The sequence below is a fragment of the Rhinoderma darwinii genome, chromosome 1 (genome assembly GCF_050947455.1).
Source record: "Rhinoderma darwinii isolate aRhiDar2 chromosome 1, aRhiDar2.hap1, whole genome shotgun sequence".
Taxonomy (NCBI): Eukaryota; Metazoa; Chordata; class Amphibia; order Anura; family Rhinodermatidae; genus Rhinoderma; species Rhinoderma darwinii.
Genome location: NC_134687.1, coordinates 222,507,608 through 222,522,054, shown reverse-complemented (window position 1 = coordinate 222,522,054; position 14,447 = coordinate 222,507,608). Strand labels below are relative to the sequence as shown.

At 42.3% G+C, this 14,447-nt stretch overlaps 1 protein-coding gene across 1 annotated transcript in view; it reads left to right on the top strand.

Moving 5' to 3' along the window:
• Window positions 1-274: 274 nt before the first annotated feature.
• Window positions 275-14,447, top strand: part of CHRNA6 (cholinergic receptor nicotinic alpha 6 subunit) — a 40,349-nt gene continuing 26,176 nt past the window's right edge. Inside the window, exon 1 of the mRNA XM_075849866.1 lies at window positions 275-572. Within this exon, the coding sequence (XP_075705981.1) occupies window positions 497-572 (76 nt within the window). The 5' untranslated portion in view covers window positions 275-496. The remainder of the gene's footprint in view (window positions 573-14,447) is intronic.

The window sequence follows — 14,447 nt, the reverse complement described above, 5'->3', positions numbered from 1 at the left end:
TTCCGGTGTAACCAGTCAATCCTATGTAAATGTAGAATCTCTAGTTTTAATCATTCATGATAATACACGGTCTATGTGGATCTCTCCCCTACATCTGGACATCTCTCCATGGTAAATTGCAGCTGGCGTGTAAGGAATACAGGTTGCATTCTGTTGCACTGCCTCAATGTCTTTTCAGCTATCCTCTCACTGTTTCCCATGTTTATCCCTTGGGGCTGTATTCTCTATCACATGAACGGGTACTTTTCCCTGTGAATCTTTTGCTCATGAAAGAAACACGCATGCAGTCTGTGTGAAAGCAGAGCAGATTGATTCCCTTCCATTTACCTGTATGGGCTGAGACACATTTTTAGAAATGTCATTTCACCTGTGTCTGGTTTCATAAGACGAACCTTATTTTCATTCCCTGACTATTGGATTCATGTTTTTGCGTAGATTCTGAAATCACTCTTGTTTGTGTTTGTACAACCCCAACTTGGTTGCTGCTGCAGAAGAAATGATTCTTTACAATATTAGGAAAATTGAAATGTTGTTCTACTACTATGCAATTATTCTGTTGGCTGGCTTGAAAGGTAAGACATTTTAACATAATTATTAACTATTATACTATATTTTATATTAATTTATTATATTATACCAAATGACCAATGTGTAGATTGAACTACTAAGTATGTATTCATTAGATAGATAGATGATAGATAGATAGATAGATAGATAGATAGATAGATAGATAGATAGATAGATAGATAGATAGATAGATAGATAGATAGATAGATAGATAGATAGATAGATAGAATATAGAGATAGATGGATAGATAGATAGATAGATAGATAGATAGATAGATAGATAGATAGATAGATAGATAGATAGATAGATGATAGATAGATAGATAGATAGATAGATAGATAGATAGATAGATAGATAGATAGATAGATAGATAGATAGATAGATATAATATAGAGATGGATAGATAGATAGATAGAGAGAGAGAGAGAGAGAGAGAGATAGATAGATAGATAGATGATAGATAGATAGATAGATAGATAGATAGATAGATAGATAGATAAAATTCTCATGGTGATACATTAACTCTGGTTATAGTAAGGACTGCAGTTAAACCTACTTCATTGTCACAATGCACAAAATAGCAAGTTCAATGTCAAATTTAGCTTTGATTTTGTATTAATATCTCTTCTACTAAGTTACAAGTTATATTTCATCAAAATAGATAGATAGATAGATGATAGATAGATAGATAGATAGATAGATAGATAGATAGATAGATAGATAGATAGATAGATAGATAGATAGATAGATAGATAGAATATAGAGATAGATGGATAGATAGATAGAAGATAGATAGATAGATAGATAGATAGATAGATAGATAGATAGATAGATAGATAGATAGATAGATAGATAGATAGATAGATAGATAGATAGATAGATAGAATATAGAGATAGATGGATAGATAGATAGAAGATAGATAGATCGATAGATAGATAGATAGATAGATAGATGATAGATAGATAGATAGATAGATAGATAGATAGATAGATAGATAGATAGATAGATAGATAGATAGATAGATAGATAGATAGATAGATAGATATTAGATAGAGAGAGAGAGAGAGATAGATAGATAGATAGATAGATAGATAGATAGATAGATAGATAGATAGATAGATGATAGATAGATAGATAGATAGATAGATAGATAGATAGATAGATAGATAGATAGATAGATGATAGATAAAATTCTCATGGTGATACATTAACTCTGGTTATAGTAAGGACTGCAGTTAAACCTACTTCATTGTCACAATGCACAAAATAGCAGGTTCAATGTCAAATTTAGCTTTGATTTTGTATTAATATCTCTTCTACTAAGTTACAAGTTATATTTCATCAAAATTATATTGCGCCAATAACAGAGGTATGGAAATAGAAATGGTAATCAGTTTATCGATGTATAATAATGTAAAATTATTTACATCTATGTTTTTTTTTTTATAATTCATCTACCGGCTTTGTTAACTTTTACAAAATATAAAAATATAAACAAATTTTAACATGATTGTAAATGTTAATATTTATTGTGCTAGAGATAAATGTCCTCCGGCAATGAAAGGGTTGAAAGACAAGACAATTTAGTCAATAAAAATTTAATATGGTTAAGCCATGCATTAAACAAGGACTTAGGGGAGAGATGCGGTCACAAGTACCTTGCATAACATCTGCTTCACTTGTCATATTAAGTTTATATGGGTTTGCAGAGATGCTTTCTTAACCTATTTCCGGTTCCATTCAGCGTGTTTGCTCAATAAAATGTTTAAAGTCTGGCCCAAACATTACAAGGCTTTTAACCTAATTTCTAGGTGGAAGAGATAACTGTAAAGACAGATGTAGCCAAGATCCTTTTATCCTAATGGCAGCAACTATATTTATGAGCAGGAAATACTGAAAGGCCAAGCAGTTTCTTCCAGAAATAGTGCCACCCCTGCCCATGGGTTGTTTCAGGTATTGCAGTTCAGATCCATTGGAGTGAATAGAGCAGAGATGAAATACCACACACAACCTATGGACAGGTGTGGCGCCATTTCTGGAAAAAAAAACAACATGTTTCTTATCCTGAACAACCCTGTTAAGGATATTGACATCACTAATACTTATCCAGGAGCCTAGTGCATGCTCAGACCAAACCTACCTACAAGACAGCGAACAAGGCATGGATTTTATATCCACTTCAGGAACAGATTCTCATGGAACATGGCGCGGGCTTACGAGCTGAGCCCGCTTCATACAGAGTGGGTATCAGCTGTATAATACTACGATCCCCACCGTTTATGCACTTAGATGCCATCACGGGGTGTTGACGGGTTGTCATGGCAACCCTTATAAAGGGCTTCATAGGAGGATGCAAATGCACAATAAACTGCAATACATAAGCATTGTAGTGAATTGTGCAAGCCATCTAATGTTAGATGTGCGATTGCATGTTCAAGTCCCCTAGTGGGAATGAAAAAAGTAGTTTTGTAAATATATATTTTTTAACACTATAAAAAAAATAAAAAATATTAATAGCCAAAAAACCTTTTTTGCATTTTTCCTCTAAAACAATAAAAAAAAGACGTAACTGGTATTGCTGCATCCGTAACAATTTATTTACTATTACAATACAGTGTTATTATTACCGCACGGTGAACACTACAAAAAAAAAGAGAGCTGCCAGAATTGCTGTTTTTTGTTCACCTCAACTCCCCCCAAAAATGTAATAAAAAGTAATCAAAAAGTCTTATGAACCTAAAATGGTATTAATAAAAGCTACAGCTCACCCCGCAAAAAAATCAACCCCTCACACAACTCCATCAGCGGAAAAATAAAAAAAGTTATGGGTCTCAGAATATGGCGACAAGAAACACGTTGTTTTACAAATTGTTTTTAAATTGTAAAGTAGTAATACATATAAAAACTATATCAATTTGGTATGGTCACAATTGTATTGACCCACAAAATTAAGTTAAAGGGGTTTTCCACCTTCTGACAACTGATGACCTATCCACCGGATAGGTCATCAGTACATGATTTGTGGGGGCCTGACATCCGAACCCCGCACAGATCAGCTGGTCCGGGGTCCTCCGTGCACCAGTCGTACTTGCCGGAAGCACTTAGCTCCGGCCACGGAATAGCGGCCAAGCTGCAGTACTGCAACACGGCCGCTATGCTATGTACGGAGCCAACTGCTTCCGGGCTCCGTACATAGCATTATGTGCCATAAAATCCGGTGCACGCCGGCCACCGGAGCGGCTTATCGGTGCGAGGTCCGGGTGTCGGACCCGCACCGATGATATACTGATGACCTATCCGGTGGATAGGTCATCAGTTGTCAGAAGGTGGAAAACCCCTTTAATATGTAATTTTTACCGCACAGTGAATTCTGTAAAAACAAAACCCCCCAAAAAAACAATGGATTGATGTTTTATATCAAACAACAAAATGATTTTTAATATTAAATGCTACTATATATGTCCCAGAAAATGATGACGTAAAAAATATACGACTCATCCCGCAAAAAACAAGGCCTTAAATTGTAATCACAGGAGTAGTTAAATCTAATATATACTGTATATAATTTCCCAGTAAAGGTACATCATACTCTGAGAAAACTAATGAATGCAGCCCTCTTCTATAGACTCAGTACAAGGTGATCACCTTCATGTATTTATAGGTCCCGGTTATGTTACTTTTACTTGACGAAATGTATGGCTTGGTATTGTAGACTTGCCACTACTGATGTATCAGTATATTTGGCTTAGCGTCAGCTGTATGTACTACGGTTAACAGCAGGGCGGGTTTTAGACAAAGTGTCAACAAGGGCAAAGTTAAACGTGGGGCCCCAAATTCTGAATTAGGGTCTGTTCACATCTGCATCGGGGTTCCGTTGATGGCTTCCGTCAGGCCTTTCCATCAGGGGAACCCATGAACGCAAACCAAAGCATAGCTTTCCGTTTGCATTACCATTGATTTCAATGGTAATGTTTCTGTAGCAAATGGTTTCCGTTTGTCTCAGTTTTTTGTGTGAAAACAATAGCACAGTCGACTGCGCTTTTGATTCCGCCAACAAAACGGAAACCTTACCGTTGATGAGTTCCTCCGACGGAAAGGTCTGACGGAACCCATCAACAGAAACCAAACGCTGATGTGAACACACCTTTACTGTATCAATAATGCAGTCAATTCAGAAGGCCATGTGCAGAGAACTGCATCACTGATTTCTAGTGCATCCAGGAGTGTTGCAAGACCCAAAGCATATGTCCCCCCTCTCACACAAAAAATGATCTATATACATATACAGTTATTACATCATACCACTATACCAGATGAAATATTACCTGCATACTGTTACTGAACACAACTCACTATTATAAGACCAATATTACCAATAATAATACATTATAAGGTCCAAATAATACCGCCACACCATAACCACATAGTAACTGAATAATACCCCATACTGTTACTGAATAATACTGCCATACCATAATCACATAGTGACTGAATAATAATCCCATACTGTTACTGAATAATACCGCCACACCATAACCACATAGTGACTGAAAAATACCACCATACTGTTACTGAATAATACTGCCACACCATCACCACATAGTGACTGAATAATACTACCATACTGTTACTGATTAATACCACCACAATATAACCAGATAGTGACTGAACAATACCTCATACTGTTTCTGAATAATACTGCCACACCATCACCACATAGTGACTGAATAATACCACCATACTGTTACTGAATAATGCTGCCACACCATCACCACATAGTAATTGAATAATACCCCATACTGTTACTGAATAATACTGCCATACCATAATCACATAGTGACTGAATAATACCCCTATACTGTTACTGAATAATACCACCACACCATAACCACATAGTGACTGAATAATACCCCCATACTGTTACTGAATAATACTGCCACACCATAACCACATAGTGACTGAATAATACCCACATACTGTTACTGAATAATGCCACCACATCATAACCACATAGCGACTGAATAATACCACCTTACTGTTACTGAATAATACCGCCACACCATAACCACTTAGTGACTGAACAATGCGCCCATACTGTTACTGAATAAAAACCATTATACAAAGACCAATATTACCACCATGTAGTGACCATATAGTGGTAGATGCCAGTTATACACAGAAGCTCTGCAGATAATATAAGTGATTACAACACATTTATATCCAGTGACTCACAGGTGATGTTTTCTCTGATTAGAGTGGGTTACTATCCCTTTTTTTCTCCATCCGGCCCAGACCACTGTGACAACTTATTTCATCCACGACTCGTCTCTGCAGAATTTGACACACAGACATGTTGAATGTTGGTTTCTCGCTTTTCCAGCACCCCCCACACCTATACCCCATCCTCTAAACAAACTCGTAATCCACAGTGCCCCAGACAGTAATAATGGCGCCAGACAGCCCTCCCTCCCTTGTAAATAGTGCCATACAGCCCCCCTAGTAGATTGTGCCACACAGCCCCAATAGTATAGTGCCACATAGCCCCCCTTGTATATAGTGCCACACTGCTCCCCACTTGTGTATAGTACCACACAGCCCTCTTGTGTATAGTGCCATACAGCCCCCTTGTATATAGTGCCATACAGCCCCCTCCCTTGTATATAGTGCCACTCACCGCCCCACCTTGTATATAGTGTAACAGTCCCCCCTGTATATTGCCACAGACCCCCCCCCCAAAATAAAAAAATATTGTAACTACCTTACCCTGTTTCCACGACAAACAGAACGATGCACAGCCTCCGGGCGGGACGCTTGCAAAGACCAGAGTGATGCAGTGACATCATCCCACCGGCCTGCGCAGGGAGTCTTCCTAGCGCCTTATAGGCTGCAGACCTAACGTGGCCTGCAGCCTATAGTATTCATTTGCATCTGCGTCCTTAGGACTCAGATACAAGTGAATGTGGCTGTCGCTAGCACCGGGCCGCCCCCTAGTGCTAGCGACGCCACTGGGCATAAGGGGGCCAGTGCCGCCCGGCCCATAAATGTTATAGGTTGTGGGGGCCCCCTCATGCCTTGGGCCCCGCAGCAGCCATGGGAAGGGGGCCCTAAGAGGATGGGGGCACTGGGCAATTGCCCAGTTCACCACCCCCTAAGCCGGCCATGGTTAACAACAGATTTGGAATTTTTGTCAGACATTCCTGTGCACATATAAGATTTGGCTTTCTCTATTATATTAAGTAGTAAATATATATATTTATTTTAGACATGCAACCTGATATGAATCAAGAGTGAAATGTTGATGTGGTAGAAATAGCACCTACAAGGCTTGAAAGATAGCAGGTTTTTATTTCAATCCACTTCAGGCTATATACTAGTCCTTCTCAATGAATTAGAATATCATCAAAAAGTTAATTTATTTCAGTAATTAAATTCAAAAAGTGAAACTCATATATTCTATAGATTCATTACACACAGAGTAATCTATTTCCAGCATATTTTTATTTTAATGTTGATGATTATGGCTGACAGTTAATGAAAACTCAAAATTTAGTGTCTCAGAAAATTAGAATATTAGATAAGCCCAATTTCAAAAATGATTTTTAATACGGAAATGTTGTCCTACTGAAAAGTAAGTCCAGTATATAACCTGGGATTCCATAACACCTCAACAGTGCCAGAGGCTGATCGCCTCCATGCCACGCCGCATTGACACAGTAATTCATGCAGAGTTGGAGCCCCGACCAAGTATTGAGTGCATATACTGGATATACTTAGACAACATTTTGGTAGTAAAAATTATTTTTGAAGTTGGGCTTATTTAATATTCAAATTTTCTGAGAACCTACATTTTGGGTTTTCATTAAAGGAACAGTGTCATCACAAATAATTTTTTTATATGTTAAAGATGTTCGTGCTTTAATAAAAACGTTTATATTCATTTGTGTGTTTGTGTTTTACTGTTTCTTATTTTTACACTTTTTCTTCCCTATGGGGGCTGCCATTTTTTGTTCCATTTCTGTGTGTGTCGATTAACGACACACACAGACATGGAATACGGCAGCCACAGTCCCATAGGGACTGCGAACGGCTCCCGTCCCATTGACTGCCGTGTACGGCGTCTGTGTGGGAACTGCTCATGCGCCGCTCCCACACAGTCCTATTCGAAATTGGCGCCGTCCGGCGCCATTTTCCTGTGGACCGGAAGTCGCGGCCGGACAGTAATATTACTACTTCCGGTCGCGGCTTCCGGACTTGTGCACATGGAACAGCGGCAGCAAACGGAGCGGACGGGCCGGAGGGAGCCGCGGCGGCAGGAGCAGGTAAGAGATTTCAATGTATGTTAGTGTTTGTGTGTGTTTACTACTGTATGTAAACCTACTACACTGTGGGTTACCTCAAAAAATGGCGACACACAGTGTAGGAGGTTAAACCTTTCAAACCCCTCGTTTATCCCGGCACTAGCCAGGATAAAGGAGGGGGGGATGCTGAGAGCTCACTAGAGCGAGGGCTTTTAACCCAATGTTGCAATGCTGCAATTTTGGGAACTAGCTCCATCTAGTGACCAAAAATGGGTAGTATTATAAATTAGAAATAATTTATAATATTTCCTGACTCGCGAAAAAAATAAAAAAAATTTGAACAATGTTTAATCACCCACACACTAAATGTTTAATTTTTAAAAAAAAAACATGTTTTTCTGGCAACACATTCCCTTTAAGGCTGGGTTCACACAACCTATTTTGAGGCGTAAACGAGGCGTATTATGCCTCTTTTTATGCCTGAAAATAGGGCTACAATATGTCGGCAAACATCTGCCCATTCATTTGAATGGGTTTGCCGACGTATTGTGCAGATGACCTGTAATTTACGCGTCGTCGTTTGACAGCTGTCAAACGGCGACGCGTAATTGGGCTGCCTCGGCAAAGAAGTGCAGGGCACTTCTTTGCCACGTAATTTGAGCTGTTCTTCATTGAACTCAATGAAGCACAGCTCAAGATTTACGAGCGTCTCAGACGGCTGGCAAAATGCGAGGAGGAGCATTTACGTGTGAAACGAGGCAGCTGTTAACACTCTGTCTTTTCACACGTAAATGCCTCTCATCGTGTGAACATACCCTAACTGTTAGCCATACTCAACAACATTAAAAGAAAAAAATGCTGGCAATAGATCACTCTGTGTCTAATGAATCTATATAATATATGAGTTTCACTATTTGAATTGAATTACTGAAATAAATTAACTTTTCGATGATATTCTAATTCACTGAGAAACACTTAGTTCTTAGTATGTGTCTACAACCGTAGACAGGAAATATAGACTAGCTGAGTTACAATATCACACAGCTGCCATGCGGTTATAAAAAATTTGTGTACACTACCTAGGGGAAAATTGGCACAGGCACCGGACACAGATGGTGAAGTCGTCATGGACACTTGACTTGGCATGAGAACCGAACACAGATACTGGATATGGGATGCAGAATATGGGATACAAGATACAGCTAAGGAACCATTTGCAAGACAAACATTTGTAAAACACAACATTGCTCAGGCAAAGAGTGGGCAGAGTTCCTTTTCAAGTTCCAGGTGTGCTTCGAAAGGTTGGGGGAGAATTTCCTGCTGCGCGCCCTAGTCCTTTAAGAGAGGGGGCGCGCACGCACCCAACAGGCATTAGCCGTGGAGGAGAGGAGTGGGCGCCGGTGTCTCTGGGGAAGGAGACGCCGGCAAGTCTTCAGAAACCTGTGGTCATGGCTGCCGGTAAGTGGGAAGTGCCGGCGGTCACAACAGTACCCCCACTTACGCCCCATTTTCTTAGGTCCAGAGCATAGGAGGAACTTCCTGTCAAGAGCTGGGGCATCCACATTTTCTTCAGGCTCCCAAGACCTTTCCTCAGGACCAAAACCCTTCAAATCCAAGGTCTTCCCTCCTAACTTCTTGTAGTCCAGGATCTCCTTGACCTTGAAGACATCAGAAGAACCGCTGGGGGCAACTGCAGAGCCAGGAGATTTGCTGTATCGGTTCAGGACCACAGGTTTCAGGAGGGATACATGGAACGAGTTGGGAATTTTGAGAGTAGGGGGTAGCCGTAGCTTGTAAGACACAGGGTTAATCTGTTGCAGAACTTCAAAAGGACCGAGAAATCTGGGAGCGAATTTTTTGACAAACATATTTTGAAGATAACTAGACTTTGACTCCAGGAAGAAATTGTAACATCCGCGGTCCACAGACCCCTATCATCCTGCAGATGTCTACCTCCTCGGAGATGCCAGCACATGCGGCTGTCCTGCCCTGCAGTGACCACTAGGGTGTGCGCGCGCAAGCTCATTCTCGGCCTTAAAGGGCCAGCACGCGCACAAGTAAAGAATTTACTAATTAATCCCAGATCACCCTGGACTATAGAAAGGGCCCTGTTTGCATTCCTATGTTAGTCTTGCAAATGGTCCCTTAGTCGTATCCTGTTCCAAGTGTTCCCGTGCCCTGTTACCTGTATCCTGAGCTGTATTTGTTCCTGTGCCCTCTCTAGTGTTGGAGTCATGTTGTGCCATCTGCTATGCCTGAGGTCATAGACCACGTCTGGTGTCATCTGCCACGCCTGGTACCTCCTGCCACGTTTTGCATCAACTGCCGTCAAAGTAGCATCTGAGCCTAGCATTGCTACTGTACGGACTATTACAGGTACCCTTGTGCTTAGACTTTGTAGAGACTTGGTACACTGTTGATTGGCTAGCTGCTACTAAGCTTCAGTTTTGCGGCCCAGTGGGTCCACATCCCCACAGATCGTGATAGAAATTGAAGAGGAATTCTTCTCTTCCTATTGGCATATTTCTTCATGCGATCACTTCACTGCCTGCAGGATCGCGGATCTGGTTTGCTGCCAGATGTGAAGAAAGCTTCCGAAAGAAAAGTTGTCTGCAGGCACTTGAGATGTAGCTGGTAAAGGAAGAGGAACACATGGCTGTTGGCTGTAAACAATAAAGAATGGAAAAGAAGCAGTAGACTCACTCGTGTGATTATTGTATGAGAATTCGGCCCATGGAAGAAGATGCACCCAATTGTCGTGTTGAAAAGATATAAATTGAGGAAGATAATTCTCTAGTACTTGATTAATCCTTTCAACTTGGCCGTTAGATTGTGGGTAGTAATCAGAAGAAAAGTCCAATTTCACATCAAAAAGTTTACACAGGGCTCTCTGAATTTAGACGTAAATTGTACACCCCGATCAGACACGATATAGAGAGGGGGTCCGTCCAAACGAAAGATATGCTGAAGAAAGAACAGTGACCCCTTGGCTTGACGAGGTTTAAGTCGTTATGCAGACTGCAAATAAGTGAGATTCTTGTGATCGCTGTAGATGATAATAGGATGAGCAGCCCCTTCTAGCAGGTGCCTCCACTCTTCTAAGGCTAATTTGACGGCCAGTAACTCACGATCCTGAATGGAGTAGTTGTGTTCTGCAGTAGAGAAGAGTTTAAAGAAGCCACAGGATACTGCCTTACTGTATCGTCCGCGGTCACAGACTCCTATCATCCTGCAGGCGTCTTCCTTCCCAGAGATGTCAAAACATGCGGCCATCCTGTCCTGCAGTGACCACTAGGGTGCGCGCTCGAGCTCATTCCCAGCCTTAATGAGCCAAAGCACACACATGTTTTAGATTGACTGATTGCTCCCATGATCACTCTGCACTATAAGAAGGGTCCTGCCCCTTCCTTCATTGCCTGAGCGTTGTTTGTGTTACCTATGTTAGTCTTTGCAAATGGTCCCTTAGTGTCTTTCAGTTCCCAGTGTCCCCGTACCTGCTACCTGTATCCTGTATCCCGTGCTACCTTGTTCCTGTGCCTTAAAGAGTTGGAGTCGTGTTGTACCACCGATCTGTCTGCTGTGTTACACCACGCCTGGTGTCTGCTGCCAAGGTCCCATCTGAGCCTAGTCATTGCTACTGTCTGAACCACGACAGATACTATTGCTTGAACTATAGACTTTACTTGGTACTCTGTATTGGCCAGGTGCTATACCACTACGGCGGAACGGACCAGTGGGTCCACATACCCACAGATCGTGGCACTTACCCTTGGAGTTTCCTTGAAAAATATGTGCTCCAGCTCCAATGGAAGAAGTGTCAACATCCAATGAGAACTGCCGAGACGTATCAGGATGGTGAAGAACGGAAGCAGAAGTGAAGGCTCTCTTGAGGTTGGTGAATGCCAACTCTACCTCAGGGCTCCAGACATTAGCGTTCACGTCCTTCTTGGTGAGAGCTGAGATTGGAGCAGTCAGAGATGAGACTAGGGATGAATTAGTGGTAGAAATTTGCAAAACCAAGAAATCTCGGACTTCACTTTCTCCGGATCCTTCTGGAGTCCACGATCAGAAATTATATAGCCCATGAAGGGCAAGGATTTTTTTTTGAACACGCACTTTGAGTACGGATCAAGTTATAAGCCTTACGTAGATCCAGCTTCGTGAAAATCTTGGCCCCACAAATTCTGTCGAAGAGCTCAGAGATTAGTGGCAAAGGGTATGTATTCTTTACGGTGATTTGATTTAAACCACGGTAGTCAATACCTGGCCAGAGAGAGCCATTGTAACGTCCGTGATCGCTGACCACAAACTCCTTCCATCCAGACGACGGCCTTCTCTCCAAGATGTCTGCACATACAGTACGGCCGTCTTGTTCCACAGAGACCACCAGGGTGCGCTCGCGAGCTCAGTCCAGACTTGAGAAGCCAAAGCGCACGCATGTGGGTGATTGAGCTGATTGCTCCCAGAGCACCCTGGGCTATAAGAAGGTCCCAGCCCCATCCTCCCATGCCTGAGCGTTGTTTGTCATATCCTAGTTTGTCTGGCAAATGGTCTCCTAGTGTTTTCCAGTTCCAGTGTTCCCTGTTCCTGTATCCCGTATCCTGTATCCCGTGCTATCCTGTTCTTGTGCCGTGCTGTTCTATACCTACGCCTGTCCTGCTGATCCACGCCTGACGTCTACCCTCTGCCTAGTCCCAGCCGAGCCTACCTTGCTACTGTCCGAGCTGCCACAGGTACCTTATACAAAGTGTGAACTGTGACCTGCACCCTATTGGCCAGCTGCCACACCGCCAAGGCGGTACGGCCCAGTGGGTCCACAAACCCAACGTGACAGTACGCTCAGGCCATGAAAACGTCACAAGAGATGCGGGCGGATATGTTAGACCTCCAGTCGCGACAGGACCAACTCCTCCAGGCCTTGAACATTCTCGCACGTCGGCAGGAGGCACAAGCTGCTGTTCCTCCTACTACACCTCCTGGCAATGTTGATCCTCAGACTACACGTCCTGGCAGTGTTGATCCTTGTTTTTCTTTGCCACTTCCTGACCGCTATGATGGAGACGCAAGTACCTGTCGAGGATTTTTGAACCAGTGCCAGATCCACTTCAGCCTGTATTCAAGGGAATTTTCTTCTGATGGTGCAAGGGTCGCTTTCATCATCTCTCTTCTTACTGGCAAGGCCCTTGCATGGGCAAACCCTATCTGGGTGGTGGTTGATCGATTTTCGAAGATGGCCCACTTCGTTCCTCTGACCGGTCTTCCTTCTGCTCCACTACTGGCCAAGCTATTCATCCAGCACTGCATGGCTTACCGCAGCATATTGTGTCTGGGTTCAGTTCGCCTCGAAGTTCTGGAGAGCCCTCTGCGGACTCCTAGGTGTAAAGTTGGACTTTTCCTCGGCCTACCATCCTCAGTCCAATGGTCAGGTCGAGAGGATCAATCAGATCTTGGAGAACTCCTTACCCCACCCACTTCATCTCCAAGCAGCATGATGACTGGGTGCAGTTGCTTCCGTGGGCTGAATTCTCATACAACAATCACACCAGCGAATCCACACAGAAGACACCGTTCTTCATTGTCTATGGCCAACACCCACAAATTCCTCTCCCGATGCCTGATACGTCCGAGGTACCAGCTGCTGACACGGCTTTTAGGGACTTTCTGCAGATCTGGCAGCAGACTCGATCCTCTATCCTGCTGGCGGTTGACCACATGAAATGGAAGGCGGACACAAGGAGAAGAGAACCTCCTCAGTTTCTTTCTGGCACGAAGGTCTGGCTGTCCTCCAGGAATATTCGACTGAGGGCGCCGTCGTACAAATTTGCTCCCAGGTTCCTCGGACCCTTCGAGATCCTACAGCAGATCAACCCTGTTATACAAAAAACTAAAAACACCCCAGAAAGGAATGTGTATCACGTCCTATGGAAATGACCATATAATGTAACAAGATAATAGCATGAGACATATGAGTAAGTAGCCACAAGATCCAATATCTAAAGTAATGGCAAGATATGACTCAAAATAATGCAGTGTATCAAGTTCTACAAACAATCTAGGTATCTAAGTAGATAGTCATTTACCCAAAGTGGACATGATAGGGGACACACTCCGATTCAAGGACCACCTCGACGCGCGTTTCGCTTTCTTCGTCGCTCCCTGACGAAGGAAGCGAAACGCGCGTCGAGGTGGTCCTTGGATCGGAGTGTGTCCCCTATCATGTCCACTTTGGGTAAATGACTATCTACTTAGATACCTAGATTGTTTGTAGAACTTGATACACTGCATTATTTTGAGTCATATCTTGCCATTACTTTAGATATTGGATCTTGTGGCTACTTACTTATATGTCTCATGCTATTATCTTGTAACATTATATGGTCATTTCCATAGGACGTGATACACATTCCTTTCTGGGGTGTTTTTAGTTTTTTGTATTTTAGATGTATGTTTTTTGTGGGTAACTTCTCCCGTATGGGGTAATAAAGATTTACATATTTTATTTTTGCCTACGTGGTGTTATTTGTTACATCAGGTATATTTTTGGTTTTCTGATATACTATGTCATACCTGATGGTTTGAC